Source organism: Xenopus tropicalis, chromosome 1 (genome assembly GCF_000004195.4).
Source record: "Xenopus tropicalis strain Nigerian chromosome 1, UCB_Xtro_10.0, whole genome shotgun sequence".
Taxonomy (NCBI): domain Eukaryota; kingdom Metazoa; phylum Chordata; class Amphibia; order Anura; family Pipidae; genus Xenopus; species Xenopus tropicalis.
This window is the reverse complement of record NC_030677.2, coordinates 50,183,523-50,207,463: the sequence shown is the minus strand read 5'-3', so window position 1 is coordinate 50,207,463 and position 23,941 is coordinate 50,183,523. Positions and strand designations below refer to the sequence as shown.

Here is a 23,941-nt window from a genome sequence, read left to right as displayed (position 1 = left end):
AACTCTTGCTTTAATGCACACCTTGCAGCTTTTGGGTATATGAAAATACGTATAATATGTATAATGAAAATACAAATTAAAATACAGATTATGTCTGATGTCAAACGGGGATGATTCCCGGCCTGCGGAAAAACACTGGCATCAGCCTTCTACCTTTCCTGCACCCTGAAGCATCATGCCTGCCTGGGTGCAGGCACAAGTGGGAGATATCAGCAAAAAACACAAGAGTTTGCATTTCAAACCGATACCAACCGCGGGTGCCCCCATGGAGTTTACAGTCTAAGGTCCCTATCACAAACACATACTATGGTCAATATTATAAATTAACCTGCCTGTATGTTTTGGAATGTGCAAGGAAACTGGCATATGTGAAGAAAACCCAAGCACAGGTGGAGAACATGCAAAATCCTTGCAGATAGTGCCCAATTCATAATCAGGACCCCAGCACTGCAAGGCAGCTGTGGTAACTGTTGCACCATGGTGTTGCCCACTTGTGCAATTTATCTGATATATTAGTAATTAAGCCCTTCTACCTGGTCAGTGACAAATGTAAAGTACAGGGGCCCCTTGTGTATTGCGTAATTTAAATTAATAGTGCAATAATCAGGTACCTTAGGCCATAATCTATTTTTTTGTGTGCATTTTGTGGCTAGAGTGTTTAAACTGTTATCAGCCATCTGACAGGGGAAAAGATTGTGTGCATTTCAGCATGGCTACTGTGAATAGTACATTGTGGCACTGGCTGTCTCAGCAACGCTCCGTATGAGACAAGGATGAATGCGAGCAGATGAGGCTGATAATGTTCCATGGCAGTGAGACAAACACAATGAAAGAAAGAGCCCATTTGGCCAGAGGGTGTTTAGGACTGTCCAGATGGAAGAGAAATATATTAAAGCTGAGAAGGCACAAGGTTACATTTGAATAAAATGAAACAAATTCCATCTGTGCATATTTTCTTTAAGGAAGTAAAAATGTAAGAGCAATTGGCTTTAGCCCATATGGTGCCCTAGTGTAATGACTAAACATCATTATTTTGGCTGCAGATTAGACAGAACCATTTTAGGACAGAGAAAAAAAGACAGTTGCTCTGGAGAGGGCAGGGTTTAGCCATGAAATGGCTTTGGAAAATGTAATGCAAATGATCGTTATATTAAATATTCCATTATTCCTGTCTGTGATGCTCACAAAATGGCCCCTCAGCTGTTGCTGAACATTTTCCATCTGTAGCTGGAGGATCCTTCCTTTGTTTTTCTATTTCTTCGTCAATTTCAGGCCCCAGCCTTACTGCATTCGCACTAAATCCCTTTTTTAACTTTAGTACTCAGTATGAAGCATCCCCCTTGCTTACTGTGCATTTGGCCAAGTGGCCCTGACACAAGCTTGCATTACTGTCCTCATATGCATGCATCATATATGCCTTACAGCTAATGAATCTATGGGCCTCTCAATGTTGCTATGGTTTGTATGACAAGACATCCCTGTGTAGGAAGCCTGACTGTGAACTTCATTCATATTAGCCTGATGTAGCTAAAATGGGGACTTCATTAAACTGAATTGCATTTCTAGTTCCCTAGAATTTCAGACTTTTTCTAGCAGAACATTTTTTAGAACAGACCCAATAGCGTTTATCCAACCTCTTTTACATAAGTCCAACTAAATGACTTCATGTCAAAAAGGGGGCATAGTTTCATTTTAACATAAATAATATATTTGTGCATACAAAAAACAAAAATGTGTGTGAGAGACATTTCCCGTCAGACACTGAGCATTGTGCCTGAATAAGGTTGCAGGTGCTTCCATGTGGCAATAATCCTATTGCTAAACCTGAGCTCTCCTCCGTAATACCCATTTATTCCTATAATTCTAAGGAGTGATAACACTTCTCTCCATGTTTTATTGTATTGGCCTCATTTATTTAAAGCCATATCTGTGACCTGTGCTTAGTTCCTTTAATATGTGCCTTAGCAAATCAAGACAACTTCCCCCAGGATGAATACTTATCAGAGATTTTATTGTATTAAGTGACCTATTAAAGAATCTTACCATACTGGAATATATATATATATGTAAATACTGCCCTTTTTTGCCGCCATTTTGTCCTGGGCTGTGTGCTCTCTCAGAGATCACCTGACAGGAAATAATGCAGCTCTGTAACTCTGTAACAGAAAGAAGTGTGGGAGTAGACAGAACTTTGTCCATTTATTGGCTAGTGTGACTTAAAATGTATGTGTGCCCTTGGTTTGTTTGTGTGCACTGTGAATTGTATGATCCCAGTACCCTCAGTACTTAAAAAAGTGAATTTTATAAACATAGAAAGTGTGCAGACACCAGCGCTGGCGACTTACATATGATTCTCACCAGAGAGCGTGCACCTACACGGAATATCACTATGTTGTGACCCCCACTTTAATAGAAACAATGGTGATGGAATAGAGATTTGTCAGCATGTTTACATTAAACTGCATGAGGGAAATGAATGTCTCCTTCTGAGTTCTGAGCCTATTTGCCCCTGCACATCCTCCAGCTGTTATGTACAGCACAGCGGCCAAGCCTGAAATCATGGTTACAGTAATTATAGTTTGCCGAGTCAGTATGATGTGTCTGCTGTGGGTTCTGCCTTGTGATCTCCCGTGTCTTACCCTGAGGTACAATGAGCCAAGCAAGGAGGGAGCTGTTCAATCTCGCACACAGTGGGACCGACAAGCGCTGCTTGTGCCCTGAGGTGCTGCAATTATTAGCATCTTTTATTTATGTAACACCTGTATATTCCCCTCAGTTGTAGAACGGGGCAAGTGAACACTGGGAGGTAAAAACGTAAAAAAAAGAAATATCATCACAAACAGGAGTGAGAGCACAATTAGTTTGTTTGTAAATATCATCCCCCTGGCACATTTCCATATTCCCGGGCACACTTGTGCCATGCTGAGAGGCTCTGAACACATCCTTTGCCCAGGTTCACTCCACAGCTTTGTCAACCAACCAGCAGATGCCCCTGTACACTGCAACATGCATGGGGGCAGATTTCTATTTTTTTTATTTTAAGATTTGAATAAACTCTTTCCCACCAATGTCTTTCATTTACTAAAAAGTCTGAACTGAAAAGATCAGCATGGAAAAAGTCCCAGAAAAGTTGCGAAAATTCAGAATTTTTCAAATGGTCGCATGAAAACTGAAACTTTTTCAAATTGTCACACAAGAAACCAGCATCAAAAATCCGAAACCTCTAAAGTTTCGAAGCAAAAGAAGGTTCCTCCAGGGAAGGGACATCTGCCATTGACTTCTACATGATTTTCTAGCTGGCAAATTTGCAAATTCAGATTTTAACGCTTAGTTAACCTTTGAAAAGTTGCACATTTTTTTCTGCAAAAAAAAATTTGATGGTTAGTAAATGGCCCCCAAGAAAACTCTGCAAGTACCACCTCAAGGCAGGTGTTAATTCAAGGGCACTTTTGTGCCTGTGTGCCCTACACTGGCTGAATCAGGGCATTAACATTACACACATTTTAAAGGACAAGGAAAGGTTACTATAAATTAAAAGTAAGTCTAAAGGCATTCTTTTTAAGTACTTACTGCATATCTAAATTCCCAGATCCCTGCTTGCTTCTCTGAGATATGGTGCTTGCAGCCTACAGCAGTGTGAAGCCTACAGTGACATCACTGAAATCTCTCTCTCCTTCCTGTAGGTGCCAGCGGCAGCCTTCCTATTCTCTGAGCATGTGTGTAACTTGATCCTGTCTGCTGTTCTGAGCTACACATGCCCACCAGCCAATCAGAAGCGGATCTGGCAGAGGGGAGGGGGGAAGGGAATGAAACACATGTGCAGTATGAAGCAAGGAGGGAAAGGAAGGGAGAATACCTTTTTAGAGATGGCTGCCTGTTCTAGAAAATGTGAAGTAACTGTGACTGAGTAAATATTTGATTAGGTGAGCCAAAAGTGTGGCGTTTTTACTAAACAATAGGAGGACTATTGGGCAGTATGCTTTTTAAATTTTGACTTGCATTCTCCTTTAAGGATCATGTATGGGTACAAGTATCTTTGTTAATAGCCTTTCAACAAGTGTTCCCTCCTCACCCCATTAATATTGGCCACATATTAAATCCACATCTTGCATTGCTAGTTAGCAACTAACTAGATGCATGCTGCATTGCTGAAGGGTAAGTTACCGCACACCTGAATGAAGAACCACTGCACTGGTGGTGCAAGCCTTCTATAAGACAGACAAGGTCCCTCCAACAGCAGAAGAATTGTAACGGAGCCGCACACACTAGATATATGCAGCTGGGGAGCTTACCCTATTTATTTAGACCACCTTAGATCAACGTTTCGGGGGGGCACCCTCCCTTTGTTTATCTAAGGTGCCTATATAAATGGGGAAAGCTCCCCAGCTGCATATACCTAGGGGCTGATTTACTTACCCACGAACGGGTCGAATGGAGTCCGATTGTGTTTTTTTCGTAATGATCGGTACTTTGCGATTTTTTCGTATGTTTTGCGATTTTTTCGGATTCTTTACGAATTTTTCGGATCCAATACGATTTTTGCGTAAAAACGCGAGTTTTCCTATCCATTACGAAAGTTGCGTAAAAAGTTGCGCATTTTGCGTAGCGTTAAAACTTACGCGAAAAGTTGCGCATTTTTCGTAGCGTTAAGTTTTAACGCTACGAAAAATGCTCAACTTTTCGCGTAAGTTTTAACGCTACGCAAAATGCGCAACTTTTCGCGTAAGTTTTAACGCTACTCAAAATGCGCAACTTTTTACGCAACTTTTGTAATGGATACGAAAAACTCGCGTTTTTACGCAAAAATCGTATTGGTAACGAAAAATTCGTACAGAATCCGAAAAAATCGCAAAACATACGAAAAAGTCGCAAAATGTTCGTTTTCAAGTCGGAACTTTTCCAATTCGGGTCGGATTCGTGGGTTAGTAAATCAGCCCCTTAGTGTGTGCGGCTCCGTTACAATTCGTTACAATGACTTATGTGCAGCCATGCACTAACTAGCCATACACGATGTGGATTCAATATGTGCCTGGTATCATCAGCGTTTTTTTAATGTGTTTACAAATCCATGCTGAGTGGTAAAAAAAAAAGCATTTATTGCCTTTGTGTTTTTTAAATGCAGCTAAGTGCATTTTTGTCAGTTCCAAATGCAACGCTCTATTCTACAGAATTATGATTGTGCATCAAGCACAAGAAAATGTGTTTAAAAATGCAAATGGAGTGAAACAAAACTCTAAAATCTCATGAGTACAACAAGGTAGAATATAATGGAATCAATTAGCAAATGCATTTAGGTGCGCACAAACATGCATCTCAAACGCACATCGTCCCCATAAAAAACCGTTGTGAGTAGGGGTGAATAGGCAATCCTAATTTCAACTGGTGCATTGCGCTTGTAAATGAGCCTTGGCTCTTCCTACCATTAAAGTGACTATTGTCCTCCATCGCAGTAAATATTCTTGCCAATAACCTTATGTACATTAATCATTCAGAGAAGAAAAGAAATCACAAAAATCACAGTTTTTAAGACTAATTTTATTTTTGATGAAAAAAATTAATTCCGTTTTTATAAATGTACTGCTATGCAACAAATCCTTGTTACAAAACATTCATCTAGAATCCTCTGAAAAACATCAAAAAGATCATAAAAAAACGACATGACAATTTTCTAACAGAGCCAACAGTCTTTCATTTGTGAGTACATAGAACTGCAAAGTCAGAATTCTGTAGCTTGACATTACCTTGTGGCTGCTGCTGCCATTGTATTCATATATGCACTTTATTTATATAGGCACCCTAATGGGCAGCTCATCCAGTGCCACAGCTATGCCAGGGCAATGCCAGCTTCATTAACACAACAGCTTCATATTCAAGTAGGCTAGTACAGAGAGATGTACAGAACCAATACAGATACACAAACAATGATACATAGACACATAATGGAATGTAGGCAAAGGTCCTTTATTTAAGGAAAACAGTTCATTTCTATTATTTCTTATAAAATCATAAAAATCGATTTGTGCAAATGTTTTATTGTACTCTAGGATAACTTCTTATCAATGGGAATAAGGGGAAACGACTGATTCCTAGCAATCCTCCTCTCAGAAATATGCAGCAGCAGCCAGTATCAGATACAATCTACTTGTACAATTTGACATGAGAATGACTTACTAGACTGTAGTTTTAGTGTGCCTTAATAAACAGTATGCGTTGTTGGAAGTGACCTCTTAGTTGCCCTTTCCTAACCCTCCAGAACAAATTATTTCAACTGGTGGCCCTCCAGCTGTTGAACCCTTTGCTAGCTGTGACATAATTAGAGACTTCTCTGCATTTTTGAGAGACTAATCGGGGGGGATAATCTATTTTTATATAAAGTGATACCAGCTAACTGTAGTGTGGCCTGGGATTGTGATGCATTAAGATTCTGTGTGTTGGGCACAGGTCTGTCAGTTGCAGTACCCAATGGGCCAAACTTAGTTATATAACTGGTGTAAGAACCTGAGGGTGGGCACTTCATTTATTCCCTTTTCATGCCACTCAGACACCAGTCTGACTACAACTTCCAGCAACCATTCACTGCCTTCTGCTGTATACATGTGATTAGTATGCATATAGTATATATATTGCTCTGTGAATCACCAGAGTAATATATACCATATGCTACTAGTGAAGAACCCAAACAGAAAGAATATTACTACCATAGCGCACAGACTTTTTATATTACATCTGCATCGCTTGGCTGAGGATGCTGGGAGATGTAGTTATAGCTGGTTAGCCACACATCTGGCAAGCCTGTTTCATGTCTATATACATTTTCAGCATTTGTTTCACTAACACCAGAATATCTATATATTAGCCTGATTCCTGTGTGTTCCAGACTGTCTCCTCTACCAAATATTGAGAAATGGCTTGAAATCTGCAGTGTTAAAACGAGTTCCATGTCCCGGAATCATAATTAACATTCCAGGGTGAACCGTGCACATTGACATATTGAAACCCAAATTTGCGATCAGTCATCCCTTACCAAAACAAGCTGAATCAGTCCAACCAATTAGAAGTAACAAGGAACACACTTTCTAAACAGCAGCAAACAAAACACTCTCTGGGTGGTCTCACAGTGCATTTGAACAAGTGGGTGTACTGTCACCTCCCAGCTCACCTTTAAAAAAAAAAAAGTGCAAATTTAATTTAAATCTAAGGTAATTACATCTTCCCTAACACAAATACACCTCTTTGGAGATCCAGTCTTGAGAAGGTCAGCAAAAGCAACACAGTGATATGCAGCCAACTGCTCTTGATTTTGTATTGATGGATGCTGAGCAAACCTATTGGCCATTTCTATTCATTGGTCCTGTGCAAAACCTTGGCCCTTGGGAAGTATCAACAGATAAATCATGTTGTGTTACTCAGTACTGAACCACTTCAGTAGTGTGCTGGCTAGTGTGTGTCAGCCAGGCAAGGAACTAGTATATTTGTGATGGACATTGGCCAACTAAGAACTAGTATACTCATGTGATGGGCATTAGCCAGGCTTGGAACTAGTATGTTCATGTGATGGGCAAAGGACTATAAGCAACAACCCTACATATATTTACACAAATAAACTGTAGGCTGCTAAACAGAGACCTTTGAAGAAAGCAGAAATCTAATTTAGTATACAATCAAAAAGCACCAAAATCATAGGTGAAACCAGGCCAGGACTGGCAAATGCCAGATCTATGGATTGTGTTAAATGCCAGGGCTCCTGTACGATGCCATAGACAGTAACTATTCAGTAGGCTTAAAGGGACACTAAACCCAACCGTAAAGCTGTCCCACTGCGCCCCCTAGTTCTCTATTGAAGTTGATGAAAAACTTAATTACACATGGAAACCAATTCACCAATAAGAATCTACTAACTGAAAACTTCATTATAGATGCAAGAGAATTGACCAATAAGAATGCTGATTCCCAGCACTGTGTCAGGCATCTTGCTGGTACTCTACATATAGAGATAAATTTATCATTATTTCCCTTTATTATATGACACTGGAATCAGACATGGGGGATAAAGGGACAGACTTGTCCAGTGCTGGAAAACTGTGCTTATTGCTCCCAACTCCAATTGCAGGAACAGAGAACAGGGAGCCAGATTTATACAGATCAGCTGGGATTCTCATTGGAGGATTCTTTTGCATTTCAATGCTGCCGCGGGAGAGCCTGAAAAGTTTTATTGTGCAATATTGCTTTAAGAATACAACCCTGATGTTGCTGGACTACAGCTCCCAGCATGCCTCACCCTTCATTATATGTTACATTATTCTGGGATTTGTAGTCCGGCAACAGCTGAGTAATAGTAAAGACTGATATTCATCACTCTTCTGACATTGAGTGGCAAGAAATGCAACCTGCTATGCTGTTGTTCTGTGCCACCCATGCCACAACTGAACAACTGGGGGTTACTCAGGTTATATATGATATAATGTCATAAAATGTTTGGGGAGTCCCAGCATGCACCCACAGGCAATCTCATCTCAGCCCACCCTGCTTGTTTGGTTGAGCAGCGCTGGGCAGCAGGGTTAAGTGTCCCTTTAAGGGGGGCTGTTTGGGCCTCTGTGCCTATTTTATCCCATTCCAGGACTGCGTGTAGCTACCATACAGCAGTGTGAGGATGGACAAAGGAGTCTGCTGTATGGTAGTCCCCCTCCCAGCCTCTTCTGCGGCTTAAAATTAGCCACAAACAAGCAGGGTGGGCTGAGATTGCCTGTGGGTGCATGCTGGGACTCCCCAAATGTTTTATGACATTATATCATATATAACCTGAGTAACCCCCAGTTGTTCAGTTGTGGCATGGGTGGCACAGAACAACAGCTTAGCAGGTTGCATTTCTTGCCACTCAATGTCAGAAGAGTGATGAATATCAGTCTTTACTATTAGTCATTATTTTAGGAGAAAAATGTTAGGAAAGAGTGCCTACTAATATAGCACACACTCCAATAGGAGTCGCCGGTGGAAAGCCAGACAACGTTTTGGCTTACAAAGTTGCCTGCAGGAGGCGTCGGCCTTTCCACCGGCAGCAGCAGCAATCTATCGTGGGCGACTAACTGGCTTCTTGGGTACTTAGCCTAAGACTAGGCCACATGGGTGACTAGGATGCCCTGTCTGATGTGGCTGCTTTGGGGGCTACCCATGGGCAAAAGGGTGAGTCCCTGAGATGTATTTACTGCTTTTGGAAAGGCTTGTGGAGATTGGCCACAAGGTATTAGTTTGCTGGTGAGACAGCAATCGCCCACCTGGCTGCAGCTTAGAGGAACACCGCAGTGCATTTACAGGGACTTTCATATTGCCCTAAAGTCTTTCTTTTGGGCTTGGCCTTAGAGATATTTTTACATTCTAATGGCACAATTAAAGGAGGGAATATGGAAAGTACATTAGTCACTGTTAATGTTATACACACCCCAAATGCAAACATGAGCAGAACTTGCTAGAACACAGACTCAAGTGCCAGAAGAATAATATACTGAATTTAGCATCACCGGGTAGGAAATGTTGCTAGTTTTTCACTTGAAGGCATGCCTGTTACACCGACAAGACTAATAGTAACTTTAATATCATTTTAAAGGACATGTAAACCCCACGCACAAAAATGTAATCAGTGAACAGCCTCTTTAAAATCTTTCAATATCTGCCACTCTGGTTGTCCAGAGGTTAATAGTAAGGCTGCAACATCTCCTTAATCACTTAGAATTCCTTCCCTAATTTGCTTTGATTTCTGGCTTGCCAGACATGCTCAGTTATTCTAAACTCAGATTACTAAACACGCCCCCAGTCTAGCAGCCAGTAAAGAGATGGCATTGCTGGTTCCCATAGAAACTCAGCTCTAGCTGTCTTTTTCAATTTTTCTCCTAACCTCCTCTCCTGAGCTCAGCTCAAACAAAGCAGAACATTTATCAGAGACAGTTGTGCCTGTGTGAGCCTGTATTCTTGATAAAATGTTTGCTGAATAAGGGTCTGTCTGTATGTATGCAGTTTGCAGATTTAAATGTATCTGATTATGTATCAGAGGAAAAATGGCCCCGGGTGAAAGCGGCTATTTGCTTTGGGAGAACGTGATGGTGCTGGCAAGCGGAGGGGATATATGCAGTACAAATGATGCCATTTGGGTGGGGGAGATGTGCCCAACTGATATACATTGTAGGTAAATGTAGGCTTTACATGTCTTTAAATAGTATCATTAAAATGTTTTTCAGTAGATAAGGTCAGACAGATCATCTATAAGAGGAACAATTCACAACGATCACCTGTGCAGTGGAACAGTATATACCATAGAAGGAGAATAAAACATGAAGTGCAGGTGGCTATGCCCTAACAGCCTGCTACTAATGCTTCTGATCATTCTGTCATATTGCCGAAGAGTTGGGATCATTTAACATCTTCTCTTTATTGCTGTGTGCATGGCGTGTTTCTATGGAGAATGTACAGGTTTATTGTAGCTAAGGAAAGCACTAGTGAAATGCCAATAGGATGGGCCCTATGTATAAGATGTCATAAAATCAGCTTTTGGGTTGCAAAGTCGAGATGTATAACTCCCAACAGAATTGAATAGAAAATAAAGGCAGTTTAGGCCACTTTCCCAGTTATTACAAAATCATACCCACTTTTATATCAGCTTCTGGCTAATATGACATCACTGGAACAACTCCATGATTTTTTTACATGGCCTTTACAGAGAGGTTCCATAACTCCAAGCTACCATAGCTATTCCCCTGTTCTATGCAAAATGCCAATGAAAAAATGTTAAAAGGATTATGTCATTATTTTATTACTATATTACACTGTTCACATTGCAAAGAATTGATTCCATTTAAAATTGTATTTTTGATCCAATAAAGGTATTTTTTTAGCTTTAATATTGGCGTATAGGTGCCATCTCAATGCATTGTGCCTGAGTCTGAGCTTTCAGAAGGAGCCAGCGCTACACATTAGAACTGCTTTCAGGTAACCTATTATTTCTCCTACTCCCATGTAACTGGAGGAGTCCCAAGCCTGACTTGAATTTCTTATTATTGAGTGCTATTCTGATATCTACTGGGAGCTGCTATCTTGCTGCCTTCCCATTGTTCTGCTGATTGGCTGCTGGGAGGGGGGATATCACTCCAACTTGCAGCTCAGCAGTAAAGTATGACTGAAGTTTATCAGAGCACAGGTCACATGGCTGTGGCACCCTGGGAAATGAAGAATATGGCTAGCCCAATGTTAAATTTCAAAATTAAATATAAAAAAATCTGTTTGCAGATTTCAATGCAGGATTCTGTTGGAGAAGCTCTATTAACGGATTCATTTTGTAAAAAAAAACATGTTTTCCCATGACAGTATTCCTTTAAGGGTACTGTGGTCCTATGGTGCCACCTCATCTGTTTACCCATATGCCTCCGACTGAACGATTAAATCATTTGTGGCCAGAAGTAGAATTAGAAGTAGAAATTGGCCACTGACTTACCCTGTCTTAACTAAACTGAAAGCCTACTGAGCTATGTATTTGGCCAAAATAGCAGCCTCACCTCCTGATTGGGGGTTCATCCATCAATGGGGAAGGCCCAATGTGAAGAGAGAACAGAAAAGCTTTTTAAAACCCGCAATACAATTAAGAGCAGATGGGAGGGGAGGTCTATTGGTTTCTTTGTGATGTGACATTCACCTATAAAACAGAAGCAGTTTTATCTATAGTTTCCCCTTAACTCATGCCCGTGAATGGAGCATAGCATGGACCCCTTTATATAATGGCAGAGGAACAGAACATAAACAGGTCTGAGTACTGTGCAAATGGAAGTGTTTAGCATTACAGACTTTCAGGGCCAGAGTTGGAAATATGAAATGTTGGGGACCCCAAGCACAGCAGAAAGACTGGGGACCCCAATCTGAAATTATTATGTCATCTGAAATATCAACATGTGATCCTACAGCTGTTCCTGAACTCATGCTCTAGTTTATCAAAAGCTTGGAGGGCCACAGACTGAACACCCCTGATCTGAATACTGAAATATCTAACAATTGTGACACAATCACAGCATTTTTTTCTCATGAAATCCCCATTGTTTAGGGGCCCAGGGCAAATGCCCTCTCAGTCCAACCCAAACCTACAACTTGTTTATCCCCATAATGATGCCCCACCATCAACAGGCTACATTACATACTGACTATATCCCCATATCCACTGATAGGTCATGCTCCCCCACACGGACCCAAGTCTCTGGCATCCAAGGGATTATACATAAGATTTCAGCTTCTATCCTTGTGCCTTTTTATAAATTAATAAAAGGTTACATTTATAATGGTTTTATCTATAGCGACTAGGGATTTCAAATGTACAACACAAATGTAAAGAAATAAATTATTATTAGCTAAAGCCTCGTAAACAATAGTTTATTTGTTATTCAGGAAAAAAAAACAAGTATAAAAAAATATGATAAACTTAACAGTACAAGGCACAAATACATCAACAAATAAATTCCATGGAGATATGAAATCAGCAGATGGAGCAGTCTTGTTCTGATCGTTTGTACTTAAATAGGGCACAGGGGTTGTTACCATAGCTACAAGATGCTGTATGGTTCTTCAGTGCAGTTAGATTTGCTCCGTGAGAGGACTGACAGCTATGGCTGTTTGTCTTGTGCTCATTCATGAACTCTGTGGCAAAATAAGAGTTAAATATTCTCCACAAAGCTGCCGGGAAATAGCCCGGTTTTGCCGTTCCGTTGGAGTGTGCCTTTAAACCAACCATCTTCCCGTTTCTTGTGCACAAATACGATGTCCCCTTCCTTCAGCTCTAGTTCTGCCTCGCTCTGGGGTGGGTAGGACACTACAACTCTATATCTGCAGGAAAGAGGCACTTTAGTTACACTTTTATAGGAATAGCACACACAAATATGGCTCTGCTCTATCAGCTTTGGCTTTGACTTGCCACTGTCTGCATCATGGAAAAAAATCCCCATAGCCAAAATAGCTCAAATACAAGGGATAGAAACATGTGCCAATATTAATGTCTGCTTTTAAAGTTCTATATGAAGGGGTAGCCTCATAATATATCCTCATAATATATCCTATCAGAGACATTATGGCTGTGGAATGCAGCTCCTGCTCAATTCTAATCACATATCAATTATTCTCAAAATTACTGAGAAAAATAAAATAATTTTTAAAAATGTGATTATTTGCTTAAAATTAAATTATGGAAAGGCCATCTCCCATAGACTCAGAGATTTTTGGATAATGTATTTCTGAATAACTGATCCTGTATAAGCATTCCTTCTTTGCATACATGTATACATTTATTTGCAGCGGACAGCCATCTACTGTTGTGTTCAGAATATTAGCAGTGTGTTTAAAAAAGTGAATAAAGCTCAAAATCCTTGAACAGCTCAAAACAGCTTTTACTACTATACATGCAAATGCATTGGGAACACTGCACATTCTATTTCAAATCAAAACATAAAGAAAAATGTATCAAATTTGTGTTATTCCTTAAGAGAAAGTGAAGAAAAGGGAATAATTGGCTGTTCAAAAAAAAAAAAAAAATAATCACTGTATAAACTGCAAAATGTTTTAAGATTTTGCTTCCCTTTGAATCATTGAACTAATCTTTAGTTGTATAACTGCTGTTTCTGAGAAATGCTGCACATCTGTGTTGCACTGAGAGTCGACCAGCTTCTGGCACCTGTGGGCAGATATTCCAGCCCAGGATGATTGGACTACATTGCACAATTCTTCTGCATTTCTTGGTCTTGCCTCAGAAACAGCATTTTTGATGTCCCCTCACAAGTTTTTTATTGGATTAAGGTCCTGGGATCGGTGCAGCCACTTCATAAGATCAATCTTGTTGGTATGAAACAAAGATGTTACTCATTTACCAGTGTGTTTGGGTCGTTGTCTTATTGAAACACCTATTTCAAGCGCATTTCCACCTAAACACCTATTTCAAGGCAACATTACTTCAAGTATTTTGATATATTCAAACTGATCCATGATCTCTGGTATGTGATAAATAGGCCCAACGCCACAGTATGAGAAACATCCCCATATCATAATGCTTGCGCCACCATGCTTCACAGTGTACTGTGGCTTGAATTCAGTGTTTGGGAGTCATCTGACAAACTGTCTGTGGCCCCTAGAATCAAAAAGAACAATTTTGCTTTCATCAGTCCACAAAATGTTGTGCCATTTCTCTTTAGGTCAGTCACTGTGTTATTTGGCAAATTGTAACCTCTTCAGCATGTGTCTTTTTTTCAACAAAAGGACTTTGTGGGGGCTTCTTGCCAATAGCTTGACTTCATATAGGCGCCTTCTAATTGTAACAGTACTCACAGGTAACTTTAGACCTTCTTTGATCTTCCTGGAGCTGTTCATTGGCTGAGTCTTTGCCATTTTGGCTCTTCTTTTATCCATTCGAATTGTAGTTTTGTCTTTCAGGTTTTGGTTGCCTTTCTTTAAAGCATTTGAGATAATGTTAGCGGAACAGCCTATAATTTTTTGCACTTCATTGTATGATTTCCCCTCTCCAATCACCTTTTTAATCAAAGTACGCTGTTCTTCTAAATAATGTTTGGAACAACCCATTTTCAGAGAGAAATGCACTATTATCCATCATGCACAACATTTGCTGTGTTCCTTCCTTAAATAAGGGCCGAAATTTACACCTGTTTTTTTACAGAATGAATGCCCTCACTAATTGAACTCCACATTTCTATTATTTTGAACAATAATCTGTTTTTATGAACAAAAATCTGTATAACTGAATCAATTAATGATTCAGTTACACAGAATCAATAGCATGAATGTCATGACTGTTGGTTTTCTATTACTCTCCTACACCTACTAGTAGCCATGTAGTAATGGCAAAAACAGTGATTGATCAGGTTAGTGATGTTGGACTGCTATTATTCTGAACACAACTGTATTTCTTACGAGCAGCGGGCACTATTAATGCCATTCTGTAGCAAATGTGCAGAAGAAAGCAAAGCGACTCTCCAGTGTGGCAGTGTGATTAGAGCAGCACTGTATACTGCATGATAGTGGCCAACACATAATTAGAGACATGTTTATTCTAAATTGTGCTACAAATTTTTCATAACCTCCATAGTTTTTACTGGAGCCAAATTAAGTGCCTCCAATGAGGCATTAAAATAACAGGCACTGTATAAATCAAGTAATAAGTCCCAAACAAACAGTAGAGCGGAATCTGTAATGGGAGTGGAATGTTGACATATTTACCTTTCACAAGGCCGGGAGTCATTCAGAACAGTGCCCAGTGAGGAGCAAGGCTGTCTTGGTGGAGGTGCAATGGGAACATTGGTATCCAAGGAAGCTGGCTTGCGGTTGTCCTGTACCAGAGCTGAGGCAGATACTAAATCACAATCCACAGTGCAGGAAGCAACTCGGCCATTGCCATTGACAGGCAGAATGTCTGGCCCTACAGCTCCCTCCAGCGCTGCTTCTGAATTTGTCTGTTCCAGTTCTTGGGTTGGAGAGTGCGGCGGAGATGAGCGAGGCTTTCTTTTTGTAGATGCCCCAGACAGTAACTTGAGCAAGCCCTTCTTTTCTTTCTGTAACAAAAAATACAGTTAAGTAACATATATTTGTACAGCTAATAACTGCTGGGCATAATTGGGCCATCAAAACTGCATAGAGAAACATGCAGTCCCCACATGTAGGACTGTTAAAATTATAATAAATATTAGCAGCAAAATCATCAAAACTTTCCATAATGCCTTCATTATATTTCTTCAGTACTGCTTACACAGTGTTAATTAATATGTACATAACATATAGATATACCATCTTTTTTCAGTGCACTAGTATCAACAACTTAACCTAGGCAGTGTATTACTGGGGTACTGCAAAGCACGGCCTGAACTGTATTAATTAGCCAGAAAACAACCACATCAAACTATAGTAGGCTACAAAATTGAATCATTTATTCAAACCAAGCCGAACAGACTGGCCAAACTGATAGATTTAATGGGCCACACTATAATGCAGTTTGGCTGGAAATACACTAAAGCATCATGAAAACTGCAAGCCAAATTAGGCAGATTTGGAAAACTAAAACAGGCATCAGTTAGACTGGAAGGTGAGAGTTTGTGTAGATACATGGAATAGCCTTCCAGCGGTTTTTAGTAACTGCTCATAAAGTGACTGCCTGAAAACAGCCTGGGGGAGGCAGGTACTGGCAGACAGCATGCAAAACTGTGATTTCCCATACAGTACAGAATCAGCTTGTTGCTTTCTCTGTACATTAGGAGGATAGACCATAGCACTCAATCCCACATAAGACAGGAGCTGCCTGCCTGCACAGAATTTAATTGTCACCCTGCAGGTCTATATTCACATCAGGCTTTGTTTATTTATCAGCATGATGGGGCTAAGGCCAATAACCACAATCTACCCACCTTACTATCTTTATCTTGCTTATTAGCAGCAGAATTTAAAGGTGCAGAGACATTTTCTGGAAAAGAACACGCAGCAAGTCCAGAGCCAGATTTCCAATTACATTCTGTTTCAAATGCAGCGGAGGAAACACTGGAGGAGGCTGCCGAAGCCACCGGCACACTTGGTCGGCTAATGTTCATTGCAGCATTGATGTAAGCAGCTGGACCTGAAAGCGGAGGTGGCATTTGCTGTGAAGTGGCAGCCTGCTGGGGGAGAACAGATGCAGATGGGATCTGAGCCTGGATGGGAGTCACAGCTGCTGTTGGACGATCCTGGCTGTGTGCAGCAGCTATGGAGTGAAGAAAGAATAAAAATGTCAGAAAGCAAAGGGAGTATATAGTATTTACTATGTAATAGTTACAGAAGGGAAGGCAGAGCACAGTTGATAAGTCACTGCATGTTGAAAGTATGGTCCTCCAGGCCACTGATGAATTATTACAACCCCTGCATCCTTCAGCAGCTGAAAGGCCATAGATGGGACATTCTCGCTACATAAGGCCAGGTTTGAGTGGAACTAAAGTTTCACAATGCAGCCTACCCCAAACTGAATGTACAGCGCACCAACCCATGTACCAGAGGGCTTTCATTTACTCAGAATATCCCTTCCAACAGTTGTTTCTGTATCTAATTGAATTGGTTTTTACAGACAATCAGTGGAAATGCTGGTATTTGCTTTCCTTTTCATTATTAGGGCCTGTATTTAGAGGGAATTAAGAACAGCCACGAGCCCAATAAATTTAAATGAACATATGAGAAAATAACAATGTTTTCACAGCCTTATTTTATAGGCCCTCTCTGGCGGTTTTATTCTCGCCTTCAGTCGAATAACCATCGCAATCCTAAATATTTGGCTTAATAGTAAAAATGTGATATTTCGTACAGCCTTTGACTGAACTCCCAAAGAACTGAACTTTTTTTTCTCCACCATTCCATCAATTTGTACTTGCGAATTTAATAAAGGGCTCTGTCAATTACAAGCACAGGAACAGATGTATAGGATCTAGCTATAAATGGCTATTTCTTACAGTCAGCGCTCCCTTTCCAGCAGTAAAACCGAGCTGACAATTTCACTTTTGAGCGACGCATTTTTCTGCATTTGTCAGAACCTTCTTCTGTGAGCCATAAAGCGGCTCCCTGGTTTGTAGAGTGGAAATAAACAAGTGGGAAGCCAGCGAACGGCTCAATCAAGATGTCACCAGGCACCCAATGAAAGCAGCTCATATTATTTCAGCTTGCTGCTTCGAATCAGAATTGAGCCCTGGCTTTGAAGGCACTTCCATTAACCCATGCGGTGCCACAGAGTGCTATATAGAAATGATGTCACTCTGTAAAAATTTTATTGGTGCAATTTATAACTAATAAATGCGCGTTGCTAAGAAACACATCAATAATTGCTCTTTGCGGTGCTTCCAAGCCTGGCCTGAAGAAGGGTTTCTAGTGCTGCCAAAGAGTTCTTGGGCTTCAGCACCAGGAAAATATGAAGACATTGCACTGAAGGCACATTTCAGTGAATTCTAACTATAACTGGGCATTGTCATATTGTCTGCATGTACTTTGCTCTTCAATTACTCCCCACAATATCACTGCCACATAGCTTTGCAGGGATTTTAGAAAGAGTTAGTTCTGCAACTCCTGGAACAAGGTACGGTTGACCTCCCCTCTTGTAAACCAGGGTTTTTTTTCACCAAGGCTTTACCTGTATATCACAGTTATCCCCCCCCATCAGAAGCATCATAAATGAAATCAGGGGCACAACGTTGTAATGATTTGCCATTTGTGAGCACAAGTTATTTTCTCTATATATTAGAATTTGCAATCAAAACATGATATGCAACATGAATTACCATCCTTATTTCTTACCTGTTCGGACCGCATTGCGGGCTTGGTTAACGGTCATTTGGCCACTCATGTGCAGCAGAACCTTGGCCTGTGGGCTACTCTGGATATGAGAACCAGGAATGCCAGCCGGTGGGACCCCATTTGTACTGACAGTCTTGGCAAACTCCGCTCCATTCCCTTGCAGTTTTTGGCATGGAGCCCCTGGAGGTGTTGGCGTTACTAAGTTCACCACATTACTGCTACTAGCTGTGGCCATGGCAACCTTTGCTGGTGTTGCAGTTGTTAATGCCCTTTAAAATCAAACATAGATATTTTTTAAAAATAAAAAAGGGGGGGGAACAAAGAGAGTAATGTTTGCCCAGTTAAGAAATTGCTAACAAAAGTGTCCCATTTAGGGCCTAGAATTGTCTCAAACAGTCACCCTGAAGCATCAGAACATCAATCTCAGCACTTCCTAAAGAGTTTTGCATATTCTTACTTCTCAATAGAAATCAACTGGTTGATGGACAGACATCAAACCACTTGGGCTTATGTTTGCTTTTGTACATAGGCATTAATACTGCCAGATAGGTCAATTTCTGACATTTACATAAGAAAATATTTGAAAGTTGTGATGTTAGGCTAACGTCACAAACACCAACAGCTCCTATTATCACCAGTGTATACAGCAACTTATATTAATGGCAACTGCTTGATTTCAGCAAACATAAATTCATGTTTCTTAAATGCACCATCTGTGAAGTGACAGGAGGTTGCCATAAATAGCCATAACAGTCTACAGTTGTGTTATCCAGCAGTATTGGTATTTCCGCCTTTGGTTTTGACATCCTGGTGTCTTTCTCACACACACACACACACTCTCTCTCTCTCCCTGTGCATAATAAAAGTAATTCTCATTGCTCTATTCATATAAACGGACAAGACAAGAAACAAAAAGGGACTTAGACTTTCCCTCTACCCACAAGAAACCCTTACACAATAAAATGATAGCATCCCTTTAAAAATGATGTTGCCTTAAACAAAAAAATAAGACTAAAAATTTTTTTTTTGTAGTTTTAACAGTCTACATGCGGAATGAATGGATGCAAAGCATCAAACGTGTGCAAAGAAAGCTTTCTTCTTATCAAGCAGGACCCTGACAGTATAATCACCCTGCCCCTGCGTTAAGTTACTAACATTAATCAAGGAGGTGGATGTTGGAAAGCAGCAATCACAGTGTGTGTATAAAAATGAGAACCTCTTGAGGGCCTAATGCCAAGTAATTAAGAACCCTTGCTCATAATATTAAACTAAATATAAAGGATAATAAACATTTATGTTAGGTTTGGCCTAATTCAGAGCAGGAGTTGGAGAAGGGGGGCTCAGCTTGATGTAGGAAAGCTCAGGCCCCCAATCTAAGAATAGAACTCAATGCCATTTTGTATCAAATTAACAGCTGGAAGGCTGCAGGCTGGGCATCCCTCATATAAGTCCTAACCAGACTGAATAATTACTGTAGGAATAGTCTCTTGAGCTGCGTATTAACTAGTGGATGTGTCAGGCTATAACCTGTGTCACCCGTAACACTCTTTAGGGGACGCCAGGCAGTATTTCTCTAGCCACATTCACAAGTGATTTGGAAAGTGTTGTGCCATAATATACAGCGCCAGGCAGAGCCACACATCAATCACACCACTGTATGACTGCACAGCTTTAAGCCATCAAAACAATATTGGAGGATTACCTCTAATGTTCATCCACAGTGCTAACACCTGCCACTGATGTATCAGGTACGGCCATGGCCCCTGCTTTAGCCATACAGACTAACCCCTGTTCAGGCTTAGGCAATATTGCCACGTGATTGCTTCAGATAACATGGGTCAGTTACTAAAACTCACCTAGTGACTGGTGCAACATAGTTTCCAGGGAACACACCAATTTTGCTGGTGTGCATGGAAGTTCCTTTAAACCAGCCATCCTGACAGCGCTCAAAAACCAAGAACATTTCACCTTTCCTCAGTTCCAACTCATCCTCCTTGCGTGGGATATAGGGATAGATAGCAACAAACCTGAAGAGAGACAAATTTACTACTTACTTTTTCACGTGGCACGACTACTGACACTACTGGTGAATCTTTGGTACAAAAAGCAGAGAGAGATAGAGAGTGTAACAAGAGGAGATACAAACACAAAACGTTCTGCCTAATATGTTCATCTCATTGGGAGAGCAGTCATATTCAGTATACAGCTGAAGCCTTCACAAATGTGCTCCAGGTGGGCTTTTGATAGACCTCTGCAGGAAACTGGTGACATATCAATCACATCATACACTACTTTCAGGCCCTGACAGTCATAATATTATATGTATGCGGCCCTGGACCTCAATAGCACAGATTTAGGAAATATTTAGACTGTAAGGACACCATGACAAGCACCTGGAATCTTTAGCCATGGAAAATATTGCCTACAAACCATAGTTTGCCTTTAATCACAAACCATGCCGTCTGCAAATACCAGACACAATATGTCTCGCTTCTTAAACAAAACCATTTTCAATAGTAAGCATTTGTACTGTACAAGTCCGAGTGTTTCCATTCAAATACAAACTTTGAAGTCTGCCCGCAATATATAATGATAAACACATGGACCAGGAATGCTCTCACCCAATCAGCATAATCCACTTTCCTTGGTTATCTTTATGAAATGTAGGGGTCTCCTCAACATCAGTCCAACAGTCTAGTAAGATATTTGCTTGGCTGATCAATGGTTACTTTATGTATAATTAGGAACAGATATTCCTACTGAACATCTGGATCATGGAAATAAAACTGGATGAGGCATTAGTTAAAGGAAGAAGGAAATATCCAGCAGATTTTGGGATATAAGCCGGTTTCAGTGCCGTCTGCTACTATGTGACAGGAGGCAACATGGAAGGAAGAGAGAGGCAGTGCCATTAAAGTAGGCAAGAGCTGTGGCTGCAATGCCTCAGTGGCAAGTAAACAACAACTACGTATTTCCAACTAGCCAAAGCCCAATAGCATCCTCTTTAGCCAGGGGCTTGGAGGGCAACTATGTCTTCTACTGGGCATAACACTGCTGGGGCCACTTATTGTGATTGTAGTCTCATATATCACTGTGCGGTCAGTTCTCATTGATTTAATATACTACTAGGTAGGGCGATGATTTGTGTACATTCTAGGGATGCACTGAATACAGGATCTGGTTTGGGATTCGGCCTTTTTCAGCAGTATTCGGATTCAGCCAAATTCATGCCTCTCATAGAATCCAAATCCCAAAAATCATGTGACTTTTTGTCACAAACACGGAAGTTAATTTTTTTTTCCAAGGTGAAGCGTGGTGGTTCTCTTTAACCCCTCCTTAGCCTAATTTGCATATGAATATTAGGATTCAGTTTCGGTTCGGTATTTGGACAAATGTTTCGCAAAGGATTTGGGGTTTGGCCTGATCCTAAAATTGTGGATTTGGTGTATCCCTAGTATATTTGTGTATGCCCACATACTACTGCCTATACCAGATTAAATAATTAGAAGAGCTATGTCTGCAGCTTATGAAAGAGCACAGCAATCTATAAGCATTAACTTACACACTGGGTCTTGTAGATGTCCTCAAGTGTGTGACTTGCTCAGCTGGACCGCTGATAGACCTCTGGACAGCGGCAGCAGCTCCTGAAGATGTCGACGTGATAACCGGAGTGGCCAATGGTGGAGGAGGAAGAAGAGGAGGATTTAAATCCTGTAAGAAACAGAAGAGTAGAAGAATAAAGGTTATGTTTTGTATAGCTAAATATGCAGTTAAATATACACACTTGCCAATAACACATTTCTCATAAAAAAATGCATTGGTAACCAATAGCTGTGCATTTGTCTTTACTATGATTGACAGGTTTCCCCTCCCCTGAGGTTTCCACTCAAGAGTGACAGTGGGGCTGATATAGCCAGCAATATTTATACAAAGTATACCGCTGCGAGAGCAACTGAACCCTGCTTGTCATGGATCACTCGTGGCACATCCAACCTGTATCCTTCCAGCTGTGATTTAAACACAATTCCCAGCATCCCCTGACAGCCCTATTGGATATACCTGAGAATTCTTGTACTGTAATGCAGAACACCTGAATTCACTGCTGTGGGGGGATTTAAAAGCCTTTGATGTGGGCTTGCACTACCATTTCCACTCTGACTTTATTTTTTTTCTGTCTATTAAAGTGACAACTCTTTGAAATGTATCAGTGGGTATAAAACCTTTAAAAGCATGTACAATTGCCTTTGAAACTCAGCAGTGAAATTGTTGGCTCTGTAATCCATAAAACATCAGACAATAATACCAACACTCCAGAGAAAACAGACAAACAATAGCCGGCCTGCCTCAAAGCCACATCTCTAAGCCTGGGCTTTACAGCTCCCTGCCGCCGAGAATAAGAAAGATAATCTAATTAGGGAAAGCAGAAATACATTTCACTCAACAATAAGAATTGAAATAAAATATTAGAATCCACGTGGCTTGTTGTGCACCTCAAGGCTAAATCAGAAGCTTATGGCTTGTCTGGGTAAGAAGGAAGATGTGTATTTCACTTGGCAGTCCAGATCTCGTTCCAGGTCTATTTCTAAAGGTGGCCATACACGCACCGATATTATCGTACGAAACCTCGTTTCGTACGATAATCGGTGCGTGTATGGCATGTCGGCGAGTCGACCGATATCGCAGGAAGCTGCCGATATCGGACGACTCGCCGATCGGACAAGTTTGAAAATTTTGATCGGGCGCCATAGAAGGCGCCTGACCAAAATTCTCCCTTCAGAGCTGAATCGGCAGAAGGAGGTAGAAATCCTATTGTTTCTACCTCCTTACCTGCCGATTCAGCCCTGAATGGTGTGTGGCGGATCTTACGATGTTTCGTGCGACCGATGGTCGTACGAAACATCGTCGGATCGCCACGTGTATGGCCACCTTAACAGTTATATCAGAGATATAGATTAGACAAATGAATGCAGCTTCTGTTAACTACAACTCCCAGCATTCTGAAGAAATCAGCTTGGGCTGAATCAGTGGAAATTTAGCTTCGTATTCCAGTCTTCCATCTGCTCCATCATTGCTGCTGCTTGTTACTAACTTATGAATGGAGGCACTCTGCCTGGCAAGAAGGGGTTAAACAAGCACACAACCAGCCTCCTTTCTTCTCTTCTAGGCTCCATGCGTGAGCATTTGTTTGGGAACATTTGCAATGGTCCAGCAGCCAAAATTCAAGACATCCTGGAAAGAGTTCAAGTATTCCTGATACTGATAGACAAATGTAGTTTTAATTTTAGCAAATTGGTGAGTGCCTCCATTCAGCCCCTGACAACAGACCTGGCATGCTAATCAAAGCTTTTTTTGTTCTGAAGAGTTCCTGGGCCTATTCAGTTACAATTGATAACTGGTCTTATTTTTCCCCCATGTATCCCATTAATGTGCAAGGACTGAGACCGTTTCTTTTCTTTGAGAATCACACTGCAATGAATACAAGAAATACATCATCTCAAAAAGCTGCAGCTTCACATGTATGGCAACCTCCCTGTGGACTGTCCCTGTAAATTACAAGAAGAAATTAACGCAAATAACATTTTAAGTTTTTTATTATTTACTCATATTGCACTTAACG

General features: G+C 40.8%; 1 protein-coding gene across 4 annotated transcripts in view; it reads right to left on the bottom strand.

Annotated features, from left to right (window-relative positions):
• Positions 1-12,381: 12,381 nt before the first annotated feature.
• Positions 12,382-23,941, bottom strand: part of sh3rf1 (SH3 domain containing ring finger 1) — an 84,990-nt gene continuing 73,430 nt past the window's right edge. For 3 of the 4 annotated variants that reach the window (XM_012961866.3, XM_012961878.3, XM_012961871.3), the window contains 6 exons: positions 21,887-22,035; positions 20,181-20,351; positions 18,325-18,593; positions 16,425-16,753; positions 15,247-15,578; positions 12,382-12,852 (listed from right to left, as the gene is read on the bottom strand). In XM_012961866.3, the coding sequence (XP_012817320.1) occupies positions 12,684-12,852; positions 15,247-15,578; positions 16,425-16,753; positions 18,325-18,593; positions 20,181-20,351; positions 21,887-22,035 (1,419 nt within the window). In that variant the 3' untranslated portion in view covers positions 12,382-12,683. 4 annotated transcript variants of the gene reach the window in all.